Source organism: Microcaecilia unicolor, chromosome 3 (genome assembly GCF_901765095.1).
Source record: "Microcaecilia unicolor chromosome 3, aMicUni1.1, whole genome shotgun sequence".
Taxonomy (NCBI): domain Eukaryota; kingdom Metazoa; phylum Chordata; class Amphibia; order Gymnophiona; family Siphonopidae; genus Microcaecilia; species Microcaecilia unicolor.
In genome coordinates this window covers 114207290-114229098 of record NC_044033.1, presented here as the reverse complement: position 1 = coordinate 114229098, position 21809 = coordinate 114207290, and the positions used below count along the sequence as shown (strand labels likewise).

At 42.8% G+C, this 21809-nt stretch overlaps 1 protein-coding gene across 2 annotated transcripts in view; it reads left to right on the top strand.

Annotated features, from left to right (window-relative positions):
• FERMT1 (fermitin family member 1) overlaps positions 1–21809 on the top strand; it is a 138491-nt gene that overhangs the window by 55492 nt on the left and 61190 nt on the right. For both annotated transcript variants that reach the window (XM_030196311.1, XM_030196312.1), the window contains exons 6-8: positions 7081–7183; positions 8844–8951; positions 15707–15838. In XM_030196311.1, the coding sequence (XP_030052171.1) occupies positions 7081–7183; positions 8844–8951; positions 15707–15838 (343 nt within the window). The remainder of the gene's footprint in view (positions 1–7080; positions 7184–8843; positions 8952–15706; positions 15839–21809) is intronic.

Below are 21809 nucleotides of genomic sequence, written 5' to 3'. Positions count from 1 at the left end.
GTTTCCAAATGAAAAACAGAAGCATCAGGTAGAAATGCTTATCGTCTTAATCCCGACTGGGTCCCGTTTCGCCCACAGCTTTTTCACAGGATATGCTGTGCTCTGCTATCATCTGCAAACAAATAACGGAGGTCACAATGTTGATTTGCACCAGTGTTGGATGGCTCTTCTGTATGAAGCAATATAATCACCAGCTCAGCTCCTCCAGGGTTATAGAACTGCTTCACTTAAAACTTCAGCTTCTAGTGCAGACTAAAGGCTTCTTTTACAAAGCCGTGCTAGCGATTCTCGTGCGGCAAATAAGAGGAAGCCCATGGGAATTGAATGGGCTACCTCTCATTTACGCACAGGAATTGCTAGCGCAGCTTCGTAAACGAAGCCCTAATATAACATAGTAACATGTTGTAAATAAAAATAACACTTCCTTGCATATATACTGCATTGCATTTCAATGCACTGGGGCTTCAAAAATGGTGCCGGCTTTTAAATAAAACGTCAGCTTGCTGCTGACTGATCAGCTGACCCACACTGGTCAACTACGAGAACTGGGAGAGCTCAAAATTCTCCCGATTAGCTTGCTTAAACAGAAATTGATCAAAATGTCATCTGCTGGAAGAAACCCAATCATAAAAAAACTGCCCATTCAATCAATATATTTAAACCTGCTCGTTCCATGGAATTCACATTGAAGCAAGCAATGGGCACAATCTGCACCCCAAATATTGTTTTTAATCTGATCGATAACAAAGCAACTCAGTTGTGAAGAAACATGATTTGTAGCTGCACAATGCGCTACTAACGGATCCCCTTCTTTAAAATGTGCTATGTAGGACTTATGTTCAAATGTGTGTGAAATTTTCTAGTGGTTTTGCCAACATATATTCTGTTACTGGAACACTGTAGGATGTAGACCACATAATCAGAAGTGCAATCAGTCGTAGAACACATTCTAAAGCATTTTCCATTTGCTGGATTGATTCATTCAGTGCACTCTTCAGTAACATTGCAGATACTACAGCCTATACACTTTTGGTGTCTGGTAGATGAAATTGAACGTGTACTCGCTTCTTGTTTGCATAAGTTTGCAGGACTTAGCATGGGCGTAGACTGGGGGGGGGGTGAGGGGGGGACAACTTTCACCCGAAGTCGCAGTAAAAGCACCAAGAAACAGGCAGGCTCAACTCTGTGACGGAGTCTCCGTCCTTCGCTTCCCTGCCCTCTCTGCTTCCCGGACTCCTGCCTTCCTCTGACGTCATTTCCTTTTCGGCAGGACGCTGAGAGGGCAGGGAAGCAAAGGACGGAGTCGAGCCTGCCTGTTTGTTGGTGCTTTTACTGGTGCTAGTTTGCCGCTGCAAGCCTGCAAGTCTTGTCCTACTAGTGGAAGTGACTGAGCCTGAGCCTATCAGTCCTGAGTGAGTCCACAGAAGGAAGAAGATGTCATTTGGTAAAATCTCATTTTTTTTCAACTCCCCCATGCAGCCGTTGCCATTCACTCAAAACACAGCAAGCAAACCTGTGAGTTGCTGCTGCTGCCTGCATCCACTTTGTCATTCTGTACCTCTTTATCCATCTTGTTAGAGATTTGGACTTAGAATGTTTTAAAATAATAATCATGCCTAGCCTGTGAGCTGCTGCTGCCTGCATCCACGTTGTCGTTCTTTATTGGTCCATCTTTAGTCTACTACTCTGACACTGTTTTGTTGGGCAGTGCCTTACAAGATGGAGGAGAAAATAAATAACTTCAGATGGCCAGATCTGTAACACTGTTTTTGTTGGGTAGTGCCTTACATGATGGAGGAAAGAAGGAAGGGAGGGAGAAAGAGCTGGCTTGATATCTCACACATATTCATTATGGTTATTCCCCAAAAAATCCAGCTTTTTTTCCCTTCCTTCCTTCCTTCCTTCCTTCCTTCCTTCCTTCCTCCATATTAGCATATTCATTTGCATATATATATATATGCATATGCAAATGAATATGCTAATTTGCTCCGCCCCATCCTTTGCCCCCCCCCCAAATGAAACAGTCAAACTACGTCCATGAGCAGATGTGTCTGTATAATGTCCCAGATTTTTCTAACAATCTTTGCAAACTTATGCAAACAAGAAATGAGTACACATTCAATAGACATCCTAGTTTTTGTCTGCTTGGAGATATTCTCATTATTATTCTTATTGTAGTATGTTTCTCTACTGAATCACTACAAATTTTTAAAGAACCTATAAATAAATGTATAAGCCCAGAGAGAGGAGTGATGCTCCAGGAACATAGAGGTATCAGTGAATAAGGGACAGAACAGTAGAAATTTGGGACCTAGGGCCTATTTACTATGTTGCAATATGCAGTAATGTCCATTAAAGTTACGTTAATGCAGACGGATCCAAGATGGCCGTCTGACCAGACGTGTGTGTGAGAGCTCCAAAAGTTTTCCGTTCGAGGGCTGGCGACACGGAGCGCTCCCCGAGAGTAATGGGGAAGAGGAAAGGCAAAACTGTGGCTCCTACCTCCTCGAGCACAGTTAATGTGCCCACCAAGTCACAACCCACGTTGGAGAGCTATGGAATCCGCCCACCGGGAACGCCGGCTCTTGCTTCTAGAAGTTCCACAACGCCATCTTTGGAGCACAGCACAGAGGGAGCCACGTTGAGCCCCCTTGCCAGTTCGACCCCTCCACAACCTGGGAGAATTAGCGGGACTGAGAGCGGGCCGTATGAGGGAGCGACTGGAGTTGTCGACTTACCGACGGCTGTGGGAGGACCAGCCCTCACTTCAACCCCAGGTACTGTAACAACAGAAGGGGTTATTTACCCCTAGGAATAATCCAAGGAGAGCTTTCTCCCGGATTAGGAAGAGGCTCATCAAAACCTGAAAAAGTCACTATAGACACTCTCTGGGAGGCCATCCAAGGGGTAAACACGTCTCTACAGCAGATATTTAATTATGCTCAAACTGAAATAAGTCAAACAAAAACTACTAATGCACAGATATCCACTAAGGTTGAAAGCCATATTGCCAAACTGGAAACTTGTGACTCTGAGTTAAAATCTTTGCAAGCTACTGTGGTGTCTGTAATTAAGGATAATAAAGCCCAGCAAGCAAATTGGAGTATACTGAAAATCAGCTAAGAAGGAATAACTTAAGGTTTTTGAATTTTCTTCATTCATTACAGCTATTGAACTTTTAAAAAAATATTTCCTGGAGATTCTAGATATCTCGATAGAAAGTTACCCTTTAGTGACTCGAACACAATATCTCAAAATAATTCCTTGTCCAACAAATGGAACACCAGAACCTCCGCAGGAATTGAATTTAACTGATTGTCTTGAAAGATCTGAAATTTCAGATCGTGCTACATTGCTTGTTACTTTTGCACTGGAATCGGATAAAAATTTGGTATTGCGTACTTATTTCCGAAAAATGAATGTCATCTTTATGGGAGCTAAAATTCAGATTTTCCCAGATCTAGCTAGAGAGACTCAAGCCAGGAGGAAGGAATTGATGGTTTTTAAACCAAACATTCTTTCACTTGGGGGAACTTTTGTTATTAAATTTCCTTGTAAATGCATGATTTCTCTGCATGGAGTTCATTACCTTTTTTCCTGTCCTAAAAGATTACAAGAATTTATTACTGCTAGAGAGAATGTGAGGGTTACCCCTGAAATGGTTTCCTCCAGTTAATGTGCTGTCTAGGCTGCATGATCCTAAAATCCTTCTGGTCAGTTTGAATTATGATATAATTCTATTTATGTATTAGATAGTTGGATTTATTTCCTATTCTTGGATCCTTCTATTGTGGACAAAATATATTTGTATTTTTTTCTTCATTTTTATTTTTGCTTTAGCTTATTGAGTTAAGCAAAATATTGTGAATTCCTAAACATTTTGATGTAATATCATCTCTGTGTAACTAATTGAAAATTAATAAAAGATTAAATAACTAAAGTTACGTTAATGCACAATAGAAATCAACTGATCGTGGAAAAATGCTTAATCCCTACGAACGCAGTATCAGAATGGACAGCTTTTAAAATTGAGAGTCTCATTATTTTGGAATACTAAAAGTGGCTTTCTTTTAGTTTTCAAATAAGTTTGCCATTGAAAAAATATCTTTAACTTTTTCCATCATCAGGATATCAAGAAGCTCTATTACAAAACTGCAGTAAAAAGTGGCCTTAGCATATTCTTATGTGGGTGATTCCCATGCGCTAAGGTCATTTTTACCACCGAGGCAAAATGGCCAGTTTTTCTATTTTAACCATTAACGGCCATGCACGATTTTCCCATTAGTATGAGTCCATTAATGCATAAGCCCCTAATGCCATCTATTATGTAAGCGGTAAGGGCTCACTCGCTAAGCACATGGTGATTGGTTAGTGTGCGGCAATGTAGATCCAAGTTGCAACCACACCTTGAGTATTGCATTCAATTCTGGTCGTCATATCTAAAAAAAGATATAGCAGAATTAGAAAAGGTTCAAAGAAGGGTGACCAAAATGATAAATGAAATGGAACTCCGCTCATATGAGGAAAGGCTAAAGAGGTTAGGGCTCTTCAGCTTGGAAAAAAGATGGCTGAGGGGGGATAATGTAGAGGTCTACAAAATACAGAGTGGCGTAGAATGAGTAGAAGTGAATTGATTTTTTACTCTTTCAAAAAGAGCAAAGACTAGGAGACACTCAAAGAAGTTACATGGCACTACTTTTAAAAGGAGCAGTAAGAAATGTTTTTTCACTCAATGAATCGTTAAGCTCTGGAACTCATTGCCAGAGGATGTGTATCAGCGGTTAGCGTATATATGTTTTTAAAAAAGGTTTGGACAAGTTCCTGGAGGAAAAGTCCATAGTCTGCTATTGAGACAGACATGGGGAAGCCACTGCTGGAAAGTTGCCACTAATTGGGATTCTACCAGGTACTTGTGAACTGAATTGGCCACTGCTGGAAGCAGGATACTGGGCTAGATGGATCACTGGTCTGACCCAGGATGGTTATTCTTATGTTCTTATGATTAGCTCAGAATACAATAAAAGCAAATGATGTAAAGAATGTAAGATGCCAGTATAGCATTTGCTTTTTTCAGCAATGGTCTTTTTAAAGACCAGCTAATGTTCATTTTACCAGAAACATTGCCAAGGACAAATGTGAGTACCAAGACTCCTGAGGCAGGCACGTATGTGCCAAAACATGGTACCATGTCGAGTCAGAGTCAGCTTAAATAAACACCTTTAACTTTATTTTGGAGTCCTGAGTCTGTTTTTGAAGAGCCTGGTCCAGTTCCCACTCCTTGCTTTTTGATTTTATCCACCCCGTGGGATTTTGGCGTTCTTTCCACTTTTTGTGGGGAGGTTTTAGCACAGAATACACCCACTCCACTATTTTTTAGCATGTAGATAGAGCGCGCAGATGCCAAAATTACCACAGGATGCTTGAGCATGCCCTTTGGTAAGACATTTATTGCTGTAGGAAACACACATTAGTGCTTACTGCAGCTTAGTAAAATGACCCTTAAGCTTTTGTAAACCCTTCCACATATGCTGTTCTGAATGGTTCATCTATTCTACCTATCATAAACTTTTCTCTAATGTCCTTGTATAAGTAAAGTGATTCTTCATAAACAGAGATTTGTTTGTACGCACCTCTTTAGTCTATAACAGGTCACCTAAACTACCTTTTGCATGCTTACATTTATACAATACTCCATGTGGGACGTGCAAATGGCAGTAGTGTGCCTAAGTGCTATTCTGTAACTATGCATGTAAATGCCACCTGAGGCAATTCTAGCAATGGCATGCAGCAGGTAGCATTGCTTTGCGTGCACAAGGGGGTGCCTGTATTGGCAGTTACATGTGCTAATGCACCATGTGCTATTCTCTAAGGTAGCTCATATGTAGGGTTACCATATTTCCGGATTTACCCGGACATGTCCTCTTTTTGAGGACATGTCCGGGCAACCGGGCGGGTTTTGCCAATCTGCTCGTTTGTCCGGATTTCTGGACAAACGGGCAGGCTGGTGGGCGGGACGGCCCACCCACCAGTCTGCCCATTTGTCCAGAAATCCGGACAAACGGGCAGATTGCTAGGCTCCCCTCCCCTTAGTTACTACTGCCCTGGTGGTCTAGTGACCTTTTCCGCCTTCGGGACAGGAAAGAGCCCCCTCTTTCCTGCCCGGAGCGCTGCCCTGCATGCATCCTTCCTGTTGGTGATCTCGGCGCCAATTCAATATGGCCACCGAGAGTTGAAGTGACCTGAAAATTGCCAGCACCCGCATAACAACAAAAAAAGAATCCCGGAACCCCATCCCGCTCACCCCCTGACATCTCCTCCTTCCCTCCCGTCCCCTCCCCCCAGCCCTAGCCAATATGAAGCCTCCCTCTGGAATGCCCCCACCCACCCACCCCCCAGCTGTCCAGGTAGGTCTCCCCTGGGCCTACTTGTATCCCTGATGGTCCAGCGATGGTTGTTGGAGGGCAGGAGCATAGCTCCCTCACTCCTGCTCCTTCTGGTGCCATTCTAAAATGGCTGCCATGACCTCTCAAGGCAGATCACTATACTACACGAAGTGCCGCAAGCTACTGTGAGAAGCTGTGGCAGCCATTTTGATCAGTGCTGCAAGAGGCAGGAGTAAGGGGGCTGTGCTCCTGCCCTCAACAACCACCATCTGGACAGTTGGGGGACTGGGGAGTTCCGGGGTGGGCCTTCCTTCTGTGGACTTAGGGAAGGGAAGCAGGAGGCATTGTCAGGGGCAGGAGGGGGCTCTGGGGAACTTTATTTTCTTTAATTTTTTGTTGTGTGGGTCCCGGCCTGATATTCAGACAGTCCGCATAACTCTTCTGTGCCCAAAATTATCCCCTGATAGACAGTGCCTGTGTCTGGGTATGGCTCAGCTCTGAATATCGGGGGATAATTTAGCTGGTGACAATCAGTGGGGAGACTGATTTTCATTGCCCAATAAATCCTATATGCTGGTAGAAATTGGATGCTATGTGGATGTTGATTGTAAAACAGTAGCACTGTGATTATATAATTTAATTAGATTATAGAATCTAACCTCTGGTGTATCTTGCACTTCTTCTCATCATTTAACAGTTGGCTGGACTCATCCCGATCGCTAATGGAACAAAACATCCAGGAGGATGATCTGTTATTACTGCGCTTTAAATACTACAGTTTCTTTGACTTGAATCCAAAAGTAAGATGATCATTCATTCTTTGTAAAGTTCAAGGATTATATGTGGGATGAGCTATTATACACATACAGACTCATACCCCACCCCCTCATGCACAGATATGTCAAAAATACGCAAACATATAATTGTGTATTTTTGTGGCCATTTCCAGGGCAGGGTTAAATCAAGGAAGGCAACTACATGAATAATTTTGAATATTCAAAATTAAGGGGTGAATTCTATATATGGCACCAAAAAAATCTTGCACAAATTTTCACCTGCTCCGGCAGGAAGTGCAAATACATGCGTGTATGTACATATTTAATTAACTGTATACGTACATTGCAAACACCACCCCTGCTCTGCCTACACATATAGGGAAAGATTCTATATATGGCGCCTATAAAATCGGTGCTGAAGTCAGTGCCAACTAAGCGTATTCTATAATCGGCACCTAGATTTAGGCGCCAATTACAGAATACGCTTAGTTGATATCTCATCGCCTAAAAGTACGCTTATCCATTTACACCAATGAAAATGTGGCATAAATCCCATCACATAGATTTATGCGCACTGGGCCATATTCTATAACTACGCACATAAATTTTGGACCACCCATTTCCCTGCCCATAAATACGCTCCTTTTTCCTTGCACATGCTAGAACTTTGGCACACTTCATTACAGAATATGCTTAGCAAGTTGTGCATGTAAATTCTAATCAGTGCTAATTAGTGCTCATTATTGCTTGTTAAGTGCTGTTATCAGTGCTCATTAGCTTGTTAAGTTACACGCATTGTTATAGAATCTGCTTGGATTTTGGCACGGATCTCTAGGTGCACTATATAGAATCTGGGAGATATCACATAAAAGTAGGCCCTATGTTTCTGTGTATGGAGTGGAACAGGTAAACGTGAATCGATTGTTTACTCATTCAAAAAGTACAAAGATATGCCATGAAATTACACAGTAGCACATTTAAAACAAATAGGAGAAAATATGTTTTCACTCAACATATAGTTAGGCTGTAAAACTCATTGTCAGGGCAAGTAGTAAAAGCAGTTAATGTAACTGAGTTTGAAAAGGTTTGGACAAATTCTTGGAGGAAAAGTTCACAAACTGTTATTAAGGTTGACCTGGAGAAAGCCACTGCTTTTCGCTGGGGTTCAGTAACATGAAATCTTGCCACTTTTTGAGATTCTGCCAGGTACAGTACCATCTCGATTATCCGATGTAAACGGGACTGACTCATTGTCGAATAAGCAAAAAGTCAGATAATACGGAAAATACTGCATAAACCCCTAAAATAATGCATTAATAAAGGCATAGCATTCCCAATTTTCAAAAACTGTTCTAAAACAAAGATTTTTAATAGAAATAAATGCAATGATGTCACCAGGGGAGGGTCTGTTGGATATGCCGCATGGTCAGATTAACAAACATCAGATAATTGAGACTGTACTTGTGACCTAGTCTGGCCACTGTTAGAAACAAGATACTGAGCTGTATGGACCCTTGGTTTGCCCCAGTTCAACTTTTATGTTCTTATATACCAACAATTTATGCATGTTTGATCTTATAATAGCCATTTTCCACATGTATAACATGCTGTGCATATAAAATGGCATTCTTATTGTATATTATCTTCTTCGGTCAAGTTTTCATTCTTATCTTTTTTGATTCAGTATGATGCAGTACGAATAAACCAGCTATACGAACAAGCAAAGTGGGCCATTCTTTTAGAAGAAATAGACTGCACTGAGGAAGAAATGTTGATGTTCGCAGCACTACAGGCATGTACTTGATCTTGGTTACAAAACCATTTTCTTCCTGAAAGCAGAACATATTGAATGCCAGAAAATAAGAGCATTCCCTTTGGCTCATTATTTCTTTCACATATTCTCTTTGTCCTAAGTTATCCGGATGAGTTATCCAGATAGCTGAATAGCACCATTAGGTTTACACCCTGAGTTAAACCAGGGTGACATAACATGGCTTCGTAGCAGCAGCCACGGTAATTTATTTTAAGCAGCTGGTAAAGGAGACATTCGGGATTTATGTAAATTACTAGCCGTTGAGCCCGTAAAAACGGGCTAGTAAAGGAGGGGGGGTGAAAGCCCCCCCCCCCGGATAGATCGCCACCGCCCCCCCCCCCCCCCCCCCCCCGGAGTCCCCTCTGCCACCCCTCCACCCGGGCTGGGTACCTGGCTTCACTATTCAAACCGCCGGAACGCAGCACACAGCTCATCTGAGCTGCCGTCGGCCTTCCTTCTTCTCTGCGTGTGTTCTGCCCTCGTGTGACGTAACGTCGGCGAGGGCGGGACACAGGCAGGTAAGGAAGGCCAACGGCAGCTCAGATGAGCTGTGTGCTGCGTTCCGGCAGTTTGAATAGTGAAGCCAGGTACCCGGGCCGGGTGGAGGGTGGGTGGCGGCGGCGACTCCGGGTGGGTGGGGGGAGTGGTAGCGGCAACCCTGGGGGGGAGAGCGGTGGCGACGGCGGTTCCCTCACTCGCAGGTGCGCAGGTTCCCTCTCTGTCACGCCCCTGTTATCACATATTGACGCTGGGGCGGGACAGAGAGGGTCTCTACTGCGCATTTGCGAGTGAGTACGCCTCTTGCCATTTATATGTTTGATAGGCAGGTGATCAAAAGCCCCACACTGTTCCAAACAGTACTCTAAAAATAGCGCAAGAACAGTGCGAGGCTTTACCGCACCAATTATCAGAGATAATTACATGCAAATTTAACAATGAAATTCTCTCTGATCATGGGGTAGAAGTGCGGGAGGATTGTCAGGCACAATCCTCCCGCACTTGTTTGACAGGTCTGGGCTGTCAAAAGCCCAGACCTGTCAAACACAGGGGCTGGAGGTCCATAGGACCACCAGACCCCAACTACCCCTGCCCCAAGCAAGGCAAAACGGGGGCTAGAGGTCCGGTGGACCTCCAGTCCTCCTGACACCCCCCTCCCCTGACACAGGTTCAGGGCGGGCTGGAGATCTGGTGGGTCTCCAGCCCTCCCTAAACCTCCCCCCCAGCATTTCTAAGACGTCCCTGGTGGCCCAGTGGGCGACTGACAACCCCCCCCCCCCCCAGCAACAGGGGGCTGGAGGTCCGGTGGACGTCCGATCCTCCTGACCCCCCCCCCCCCCCCACACACACACACACACACAGGTTCAGGGGGGGCTGGAGATCCGGTAGGTCTCCAGCCCCCCCCCCCCCCCCCAGCATTGGCAAGAAGTCTCTGGTGGCCCAGTGGGCCGCGGTCAGTCCCCCACCCCGCCCTACCTTGGGTTGGAGGAGGGAGGTGGCTTCCCTCCTCTTCCTTCAGTGCCGCCTGCAAAATGGCGGCGCCCAGCTCTGCCCAATGTATCCTGGGATGTGCTGGGTGGGGCTTCACACCATATAAGACCAAGAATATTACAATGCCTCTTTATTGCTCCATGGTGTGACCTCACCTTCAGTATTGTGTTCAATTCTGGTCACCGTATCTCAAAAAAGATATAGCGGAATTAGGAAAGGTTCAAAAAAGAGTGACCAAAATGATAAAGGGGATGGAACTCCTCCCATATGAGGAAAGGCTTAAGAATTGAGTGCTCTTCAGCTTGGAAAAAGTACGGCTGAGGGGGGAAATGATTCAGATCTACAAAATCCTGGTATAGAACAGGAAAAAGTGAATCGATTTTTCACTCTTTCAAAAAGTACAAAGACCAGGGGACACTCAATGAAATTACATGGAAATACTTTTAAAATAAAAAGGAGGAAATATGTTTTCACTCAAAGAATAGTTAAGCTCAGGAACTCTTTGCTGGAGGATGATGAAACAGCAGTTAGCATATTTGGATTTTAAAAAGGTTTGGACAAGTTCCTGGAGGAAAAGTCCATAGTCTACTATTGAAATGTACATGGAAAAGCCATTGCTTGCCCCAAGATTGGTAGTATGGAATATTGCTATTAATTGGGTTTCTGCCAAGAACTTGTGACCTGTATTGGCCACTGTTGGAAGCAGGATGCTAGGCTAGATGGACCATTGGTCTGACCCAATATGGCTCTTCTTAGTGTACAATTTGTGTATTCATGCCCACAGCTCTAGTAATGCTATTCCCCTTCTTTTCCTCTTCAAAGTCAATTGAAAATAGTTAATTCACATGGAGTCCTACCATGCTATAGAAGCTTTCAGTCTCCTTAAATAGTTGCACCTCTGGCCCCCTGATCCAGAAAAGCACCATTTAACATTTTCATGAGTCCTCTGGCAACCTTGATTCAAGATTGTGGAATTAGTGCTTATTTTGACAAAAATGATATCTTATTGGTTTTTTTACACCTCCTCTATTCTTCCAGACCTTAGCCCTCTCCAACTTTGCTTGACTAGGTTTGCTTGACTAGGGTAACTGAATGGTTGAAGAGTCATATGCTCATCCTCAATCTTGATAAAACCACTCTCTGCAGGATGACAGGGCATCTCAGCCCACCTACTCTTTCCTCAGTCGTATAGGACTCCCCTGTTAAGACAGTAAGAGGGTCTTTTACAAAGGCATGCTGGCACTTTTAGGGCACACTAATGATTATCACACGCTAAACGCTAGAGATTCCCATAGAAATATATGGGCGTCTCTAATGTTTAGCGCATGCTTATTTTTAGCATGCACTAAAAATGCTAGTGAGCCTTTGTAAAAGGACCCCTAAGTTACTTTAAATATTTGGGTGTCATTTTTGACTCAGATCTGTCTTTCAGGGCTCATGTCTCCTCCCTTAGGCAGTTAGGTTTTCTAGTTCTCAGATTACTCTGCTCAGTTGAGAGCTTTTTTGACTTTGAAACTCTACATCTGCTTCTTCTCCCTTTGCTTGTATCTTGTTTGGACTGTTGCAGTGTTGTCTTTGCAGGAATCCCACTGTACCAGGTCACGCGATGGAGCATAGTGAGGGTTTATTCTATAATGACATCTGGATGTCAAGATTCCATTATAGAATATTAGCAAAACCCTGTCTGATGCGCTTACACCAGGTCAGTGGCAGACATCAGTGCATCTAAGTGCAGCAAGAAATACACACAACTCATAGTACTCTCTAAGTTGCGCGTATCAGTAAGAGACATGCCCATGCTCTCCCATGCTCCACATAAGTGTATGCCATCTTCCAGTTGTATGCTAAGCCACTTACACGTGCCCTTACAAAATAGCACTTCAGGTGCTTGCATGCAAATGTTACATAGCATCAGCTGTACCCCATGTAAAATAATAGAACATTCCTCCATTTTGGACGCCCAAAATCGGCTTTCGATTATGCCAATTTGGGCGACCCTGTGAGAAGGACGCCCATCTCCCGATTTGTGTCGGAAGATGGGCGCCCTTCTCTTTCGAAAATAAGCCTGATAGTATTTCCATTGTCCTAGTTTCCACCTTAGTAACTCTAACTTTTGGTTTTCATTCATGGAACTTGCATGTGGATCACACATCCATTGTCGTGTTCTGGCCTCTTTCACACTTCATACATTCCATGCATTCACACCAATCTCCACTGCTTCTTTTTCTATCTCTCTCCTCCTTTCTTCTTTCTTCTATTTCACTTCACCCTGTATCTCCTATTCCAAAGCATCACCTGTCATTAAGATGGGAGACAGATTGCTAAATATTCTTCCCTTTTACCATATTTGTTTTAGTTCCTAAGCACTAGAGCAACACACCTCTGGTTCTACCACTCTGCTTCCATTATCTGCTAACAGCCTAAAACATGTAGCAACAGACCCAACCTCACTGCATATTTTGTAATACAGCAGCTCTTTGTATCCTGGCTCTCTAGTTTTACTTTAAAGCTCCAGGTTGTAAGTTTTCTGATGGGGTGGGAGGGAACATGTGCCTCCAAAACTATTTACTCATCAGTCTTCAAATCTTAGGCTCCTCCTCTAAATGTTCTTGTCTGGAAAACACATCACGTATAGTTAGTCCATCTTTCTTCTCATGTGGTATGACTCTTTCCTCCATTTCTCCATATTCCAACAGTCTCAAGCATTCTCGGAATCTTCAAGGGGTAGTTACTTGTCTTTGTTCAACCAGGTTTTCCATTCAGACACAGTCACCCTTTGTATGGTGTTCCAGTCATTCTACATCTCTTTCTAGTCTTGGTACTGTTGATGTCATTGATTATATCTCACACCTCTTCAAAAGTGTGATCTTTAGCCAGGCTTTGCCATTCAAAACAAAACAACTGTTCTTCCGTGTCTGTTGATATATTGGTATTACTCTTAATTGTCATTGAATTATAGTGCCCAATATTCAAAAGGGTTTAACCAGGCAGGAGAATCTGTCTATTACAAAGCACATTGATCTCTCCTTGTGCTTTGCACCTTACACTGGTCTGGCTCCAGAGAAACCCTCATACTGTGGATGTATTTGTTTCAGATACTTAGTTCCCTTTCTGCAGCATGCGGCCTTCATCCACTCACCCCCCAGCTCCGTATTGTGGTCTTGCACTAATTGCACCCACAGCCTGCATGTGCCTTGGTTACGCCAGCCATGCTTTTTCAAGTTTGGCTTGTTTAAGCTTTTACCTTTACTGCTCTGCCTCACCAAGGGCCTGCTTTGCTCCTCCATCCACCTCATGCTCTCTCAGCTGTAAGCGGTCTCTCCTCAAACACCACCACGCCTCTCAAGACCGGCTCAGACATAGTTCACCACCTGGTCTCACCTGCGACTTCCCCAGCACTTTCTGCCCACCCCAGGTGCCGTTTTCTGTTGTATTTTAAGGTGTTATATTAGCAATTCTTTTTCTTTCTGGCCAATTTCAGGTAGTTGGATTGTGTTTAATTCTGTTAAAATGGTAAGGAGTATGGAACTTTCTAGTGCCCTCATGAATCCAGTTTTTATACTTGTAAATAGCACCTAAGATTTCTAAAATTACTCCACAATGGCAGATGGGACCTACATGCTAAAGAATTTTTTTCCCCCATTAGCCAAAAATATCTGTTTATTGTATCCATTTCCATTACATTAAATATACAAATGAAGGGTAATTTTATAATAGGACATCAATAAAAAATCAAAAATACATCCCTTTTTATGCTATGTTTTCTGCCTTTTTAAATCCCCAGCAGAGGACAAGTTAACTTGCACAAGTTACATCTGCTCCAGGGCAGGTGTAATATATGCATGTTCTCCATGCGGGTATGGGCATGTTATATTTATTTATTTGGATTTTGCTCACACTTTTTTCAGTAGTAGCTCAAGGTGAGTTACAGTCAGGTACACTGGATATTTCTCTGTCCCAGGAGGGCTCACAATCTAAGTTTGTACCTGAGGCAATGGAGGGTTAAGTGACTTGCCCAAGATCACAAGGAGAAGCAGCAGGATTTGAACTGGCTACCTCTGGATTGCAAGACTAGTGCTCTAAAAAAAATAGGCCACTCCTCCACAATATTTAAACTGCACATTCAACATTTCTTGTAAACAATGGTCACAGCATTTAAACTTGTGCTCGGATCTTCAGCACTGGGCAATATCTAGATCTAGGTTTAAAAAAGGTTTTGACAAGTTCCTGGAGGAAAAGTCCATAGTCTGCTATTGAGCTAGAAATAGGGGAAGCAACTGCCATCCATGGGATTAGTAGCATGGATTCTGGCTACTATTTGGGATTCTGCCAGACACTTGTGATCTGGATTGGCCACTGTTGTAAGCAGGATACTGGACTACGTAGACCACTGGTCTGACCCAGTAGCTAAAAAAAAAAAGAGGAGAGAGACAATGTCCTCACAAAAAAATGAGCATCAACCAAAAGAAAGTGAGGTGAATGCAAGGAGGATTCCAAAACAACTAAACTTTATTGTAGTAGTCATATAAATCGACCCAACACGGCCGTTTTCAGCATATAGGCCTGCCTCTGGGGTCAATGAACCAATTATATTTAGTGTTGATGAAGGGTAGCCTTTGATCCAGAAGGTATCAAAGTCCATTTCTTTGAGAAATTTCCATTTCAAGATGAAGAGCAAACATAATAGCTCTGTAACAACAACTCTGCAAAAACGACTCTCCGGGAAACCAGTGAGATAGTACATGGAATACTGACCTAGTATGTCTATTCTAATGTTCTTATAACTTAACAGCCAGGGTCTCTATGGGCTTTACTGAAGAAAAGTTTGATGTCCATGATGACAATTGGTTCCAGAAACACTTGACTACATTAAATTGTAGGAGATATATCTCTACCTACGTATATCAATTAATATACTTACAAATATACCTGTGTATATCCTTGTACATTGGAAGTCATTTTGCCAAATACAACTTTTTTGTAACTCCTTTTTTTTTTAAAGAATGTAAGCATGGGTGATTAAAACGCAATTTTCAGATTAATCTACATAAAAATTCTTTAACACAAAAGCATTACTGCATCTACTATAGCTGCCCATCCTCAATCCTCCCCAGGCCCAGGTGCCATAAAGTATCACAGTGATATCACGTTATAATAGAGTGGTTATAGTACTTTGAGATGCTTATAAATAAAATATAAAATGTGAATCGTTGCTTACTTGACCTATGTTTTATATTTGTTATCAGTATCATGTAGGCAAGTTGTCCTCATCGTCAGAGACTCAGGATTTCACAGCTGAGAGTGAAGCTGATGAAGTAGCGGTTGCTCTTTCCAACCTGGAAGTTGCTCTCGAAGGTGGAAAAACTGATAAGATTTTGGTATGTGCAACATGCATATATTCTTTGCTTTGCTGCATCTTCTGTAGATCTCAGATTTACATTTCTAATCATTTGTGATTATATATGTAGCGGTGCTATTCTTGTAAATGAATATACCTCTGACCAGCAACTATCCATTTAAAGATAGGTCTACTATAAAGCGAGATTTATTTCACATACATACAGTCCTACATTCAAAATGATTTATGAGGGCAAGAGAGGCTTCTGCCTGCTTAAATTGTGCTGAGTGGGTTGAGTGGGGATATTCAGTGGCATCTAGGCAATGCTGTTGAATATCCCCTCTGACTGCAGCAGCATTTCCCCGTTAGTGCCAGGGTGGTCCAAGGGCAGAGTTTGGGCTGAACTGAGAGTTATGAGGGCACTGGCGATGTCCAGTTCTGGTGCCCACACAGCTAACCGGGCAGGTAGGACCGCTTACACAGCAGTCCTAACTATACCTAGGAACAGCACCTGGTTAGTTAAATAATACTTAGTGGGTTATCCGGTGATATTCAACGGGAGGTAGCCGGCTATCTCCCACTGAATATCGCCGGTTAGTTTTCATCTAATATTGTATTATTGTACAGTCATCTCTGTATTACTGTTTGCAAGTGACCCTTGTAGAATGAAAAATTATAAATAAATGATTAAAAAAAAGAGAGAAGTGATTGGAGGACTTGAATATATATACGCTAGAGAAAAGGAGAGAGAAGTGATATACAGACACTTAAGTACTTGAAAGGTATTAATATTCAAACAAACCTCTTCCAGTGATGTAGGAGCAGTATAATTAGAGGACATGAATGGAGGTTGCAGGGAGGCTAGACGTAGGACTAACATCAGGAAATACTTTTTCACACAGAGGGTAGTGGACACCTGGATGCCCTTCCAGGAGAGGTAATAGTGTCAAAAAAACGAATTCAAAAATACATAGGATAGACACCGGGGATGCCTATGTAGAAAGAGGATATAAAACACAACATGGCTGTTGAGGTGTTATCTTTGGAAAGAGTAGTGAGAACTGAGGCCGATGTTGGACAGATTTCTGTGGTCTGTGTCCCGCAAATGACAAAAGACTGAAAACAAATAACCCAAATCCAGCATGGGGGAACTGAGACCGGTGCTGAACAGACTTCTCTGGTCTGTGCCCCACAATTGGAAAATACAGGTGAAGCTTCGGCAACTCCAGTTTTATAGCTCACTTTATTGTCAAGTGCTGCAAGTGAAGGTGCAGTGCAGCTAAGAGGGGAGGGGAATATATCTTGACTGTAAGCTGAATAGTCAGCAATACTTGGGGATGATATGTGACTATAACCAAGACTCCTTTATGTTTAGCTGCCTATATGGTTGGTATGGTGTAGACTTGACAACCAGCTTTTAAGCATGGGTGACTGAGGCCCACACAGAATAGTGGGTGGAACGCTGGCTACCTTGTTGGGCAGACTGGATGAACCATGTGGGTCTTTATCTGCCATCATTTACTGTTTTATTGTGTTAGTGTGTACAGTGAAGTAATGCAAATTCTTGGCTGCAACCAATTTCTGAAGTGTCTGTACTAGTGTACTCCACCCATTTACCTAAGCAAACAGTATGTGTTTTGAAACTACTGCCTGTATCTGATTATTGGCCAAATAATTTCTTTGAAAGTTTATAAAGTAAACATTCACAGTGTGACTAACAAATGCCTAATTTCTTCAAGTGAAAATGTCACTTGGACAGAGGCATTCAAGTATAAGATGCTTTGGGAGGCTAAGCCTTCCTAAAACCCAGGCCAGATCATAGAGTTCTGAAAATATAGGCTGAGAGCAGAAATAGTGGTAGATGATGGAAGAAGAGGTTCTTCTTCTTGTAGCGTCTTTAATTCCCCACCTCCTGCCTCTGGTCCTAGTTAGCTGAATGAGCAAATCAGCAGCCAGTGGTGGAGAAATACTTTAACTCCTGTAGTGACAAGTGAAAGAAGCAGAGAGAAGAGAGTATGAGTATTGTGTGAAGGATGGCAGAGTGCATGAAAGTGGGCATACAGAGTGGAAAACCTAAAAGATCGTGTACGTTTAATATTTCCCTAAGGGAAGATTGGGGGAAAAAAAAGAAAATCTGTTCAGCCTAGCTCCCCTCTCCTCTTCAAGCTCCTCTGTTTCAGCTTCACCAAACAAGTGAATCATCAGTCACCCATGCACTTAGAGGAAGTCATTATTTCAGCAAACATGTTAAAATATGAAAAGGTGTCGGTCGTTATCAATCTGTCGTTTCTATATGCAGAGTTATGTTGCTTTGTGTTACCTCAACACGAGGGTTAACCATTAACCTGTTATCGCTAGCAAAAAGCTTGCATGTGGATTCTGCTATAAAAGGAGCACTGAATTTCCAATCAGTCAACTAGAATCAGCAGACTAGCCCATGAAGCCAAACAGTTTGACACCAACAGGATGATGATGACCAAGCAGTGCCTCAGCAAGATGAAGAAAACAAGAGACAGATAAAATACAATTTATTGGCAAAGCAGGCCATGGGATAGTTGCATCTGATGTGTGGCAGGAAATGGAACAGAGAGCAGCAGAAAACAGCAGTGATTCAAATGGGACCGGAGACCATGATTACAACTTAGGAATGAAACCAGTACCAGAGGTACGTTGACCGTACAGTATCTCCTTTCCGTTTTCTGGGTTTTCCCATTTAACTAGTGACTTTTTAAAGTACTCCTCATCATAACAAAGATTGTTTTCCTGAAATCTAGGACAATCGTATTTGAATTAACCATTTCTAGACTCCAATATTGAACCATACTGTGGAGTGATCATTGGATACCAAAGGTCATCTACAATGACATCAGGAATATTTTCCTCATTTGAAAGATTTCATTGCAGCTATGGTTTTAGGTGTCTTAAACACGGTCAAAGAATTGTATTGTAGTGTACACTGTATTGGGTCAGCTGTAAGATATTGGAGGGTGAGGATGGAGGCTGGTGATGCCAGTGCCATTGAGACAGTAGGAACAGAGGCAGAGGAGAAATAAGCTCTTAGCATATTGACTTTATCAGCAAAGCAGTTTGGAGCCTGACCATTGATGAAGGTTAAGGATGGAGGATTAGCAGATGAGGTGTTCATATGCCTAATTAGTTTAAACAGTCTTAATGATCTGGCACCTTCTGAAAGTTGAGAAATAGCACTTAACTATTCCTTGCTCCACCATCCCATCATTCCTACAGTTAATTGCTGGGTTTGGGAAGTTCTCTGGATGCAGAGTGAATTAGGCAAAGACAGAGTTAATGCCTTTGAATATTTATTGTACTAAGAGCATGATTGATCCATTACCAATTCAGTGGTGTAGCTCAGGAATGAAGTATCTGAGGATAATGTTGTAGCCTACCATTTTTGATATGATTGTAATGAACGGAATATTTTGCACAGGGTAAAGAGCATGTGTGGTGGGTGGGTATCGCTACATTTAAGTTAGTGGGGGATGCTGTAAACTATTAAAATGGCACCAATCATAATGAATAGCATATGCATGATACCTGTAATGTTTTCTGATGGGTTTTATAAGGACATTAAGAACTGCTCAACTTCCTGTGGAAGCACAAGAATCCGAGGACTGTATTGTGAACGTTGCAGAGAAGTAAGGAGGAGGGTGGTGTGAACTTCCCGCATTTTCAAAATTACCACAAGGCTTTTCTTGTCCAACAAGGTTTACTATGGCTTGTGGACATGGACTTGCAGCTGATACCTTCCTGGATGGGCCTAGAAACATCATTAGTTCAGCCTTTAAAGCTGCAGTTTTTGTTAGGAACTAGGTTCCCTTCACGAACAAAGCAGAACTGGATTCTTGCATCATTGTTGCTGATGTTGCAGGCACTGGATGCTGTTTTGCCACCTAAGGTTGGGGATTCTAAGACAGCTCCTTTGTGGTGGAACCCTCACCTCCGAATAGACGTAAAGGAGCTGTATTGTGAGGACAGCACAATATATGGACGGTTGAACATTTGATGTGTGATCAGAGTGTTATGCCATTTCAAGAGCGTAGGCGCCTGAAGAGTCTCCCTTTCTCACAGATTTACAAGTGGTGTCAGCTCATGCACACGCTGAAAGCATGGAAAAATAATTTAGGATCAATTGCTGAGGTTTCTGGACTTTATGTAAATTTCAGAGAGTAGAAGATGTCTGCAGCTAGTCTGTATAAACTGCTTCATCAGTCAGAACAGTGCATCAGATTTGGGAGCAGGAAGCTGCTGGGCATGTAACACTTGCCAAATGGAAGGCATTCTGGACTTTATGGTTCATTGTGCTGCTTCAGCATCTATGATGCAGTCCATGTTTTTCTTGGCGCATAGAAACATATGGATGCCAGTCCGTCTCCAACATCTGGGGCCTTGGGTATCTAATCAGTGTTGGTCCTGTGCATCTTCTGTTGGAACACTAGAGCATATGCCTTTCTTTTGTCCCATGTGCATACATTTTGGGAGCTGGTATGGCAGAGAATTTGTGAAGTGTTTCAGCTAGAGGCACTGCTGACTAGAGAGTTGTACAGGGACAAGAATTTAACCCATCCCCACAAGAATTTAATGGTACCTAAAAAAAAAAATTCCAGTTGGCTCTTTCGGTCTCTGGGTTCAATCCACAGCACACGTAAGACTTGTCTCTGATTCGCTGGCACTGTGTGCTGAGAGGTCACCAGATGCATGCATCAATAGGTCAGGTGACCTCTGATGCTCGTGCCTGTGTCAGAGCTGAGGCCTGTGCATCAGCCTGGGAGCAGAGAGGGTTAATGGAAGACTCTACATCTGTGCTGTTAATGCAAAGAGGAGGAGGTGACATTCAAAGAACTTGGTACTTAGTAGGTGAGAGGCTGGCGCAGATGCAGCTTACACTTCCACAGGAACCCTGCAGGAACTGCTTCTGACTCTATGGGAATGCCGCAGGAACTGCTTCCATTCCCACAGGAACCCCACAGCTCTGGAGGGAATTCCCGCAGGATTCCCACAACCCTGAACCTGTGCAGGTCTGTACTGCTGACCTCTTGTTTGGGTTTCCAGGTGACTTTTTAACTAAGTCCTGACTATGTGGCAAGCTCTATTGTCTTATGGTGGCTGTTGCTTTTCAAGACACATTGAAGAATTGGAAGAATACATCGGTGCTGCATGTAACATTCTGGTGGAACTCTGTTTACTTGATATACAAATATGAGGCAATAGCAGCAGAGTTGCCAGACATTATGAGAACTTCTGTTCTCCTCTGCAGTGTTACATGGGGTTTTTGGACTAGTTTGGGTAGACCTTTGCTGTGTCTGGGGGGGGGGGGGGTGGATTGGGAAGGTTATGTGCTTCTTCCTTAGTCTCTTTAATCCCCCTGGGTAAATAATACAAATTAATCACATTTATCCCCTGTTTACTAATCTGTGCTAGCAGCTGCTAGTGCACCAATACTGACTCAGCCCATTCATTTTGCCGCTAGTGCAGCTTAGTAAACAGAGGGGTTAAAGTATCACTATTAGAAATTTAAAGAGCATGTCTCAAAAAACAGCGCAGATCACAAGGATAAAATTCAAAAAAGTCCAGTTTATTCACTACTAAAATAATAAATAGATAAATAATTTAAAGCCCAACATGGCTGTGTTTCACCCTGTCAAGGCTCAATCAGGGGCTTGTAACAGAACTGACAATAAACACATAAAAATAATTTACTATAAATAATAAGACTATATATATATATATATATATATGTGTGTGTCATATTGTCTTTATTGAAACTTACAACAAGACAAACCAAGCATACAAACAAGCGATAAAACAAGCAATAAAACCCGCTAACTAATACATAAATAAAACCTTACTGGCCAATACCCCCGCCCCTCAACAAACCCTCCCACTCAGGGAGGCTGAAACGAAAAACCCCTCCAATGCCTTGCCCACTGTAGTCCAGAACAATGCTCCTTCTCCCTCACTGCCAGCTGCTGGACAAAATGTACCACATCCCC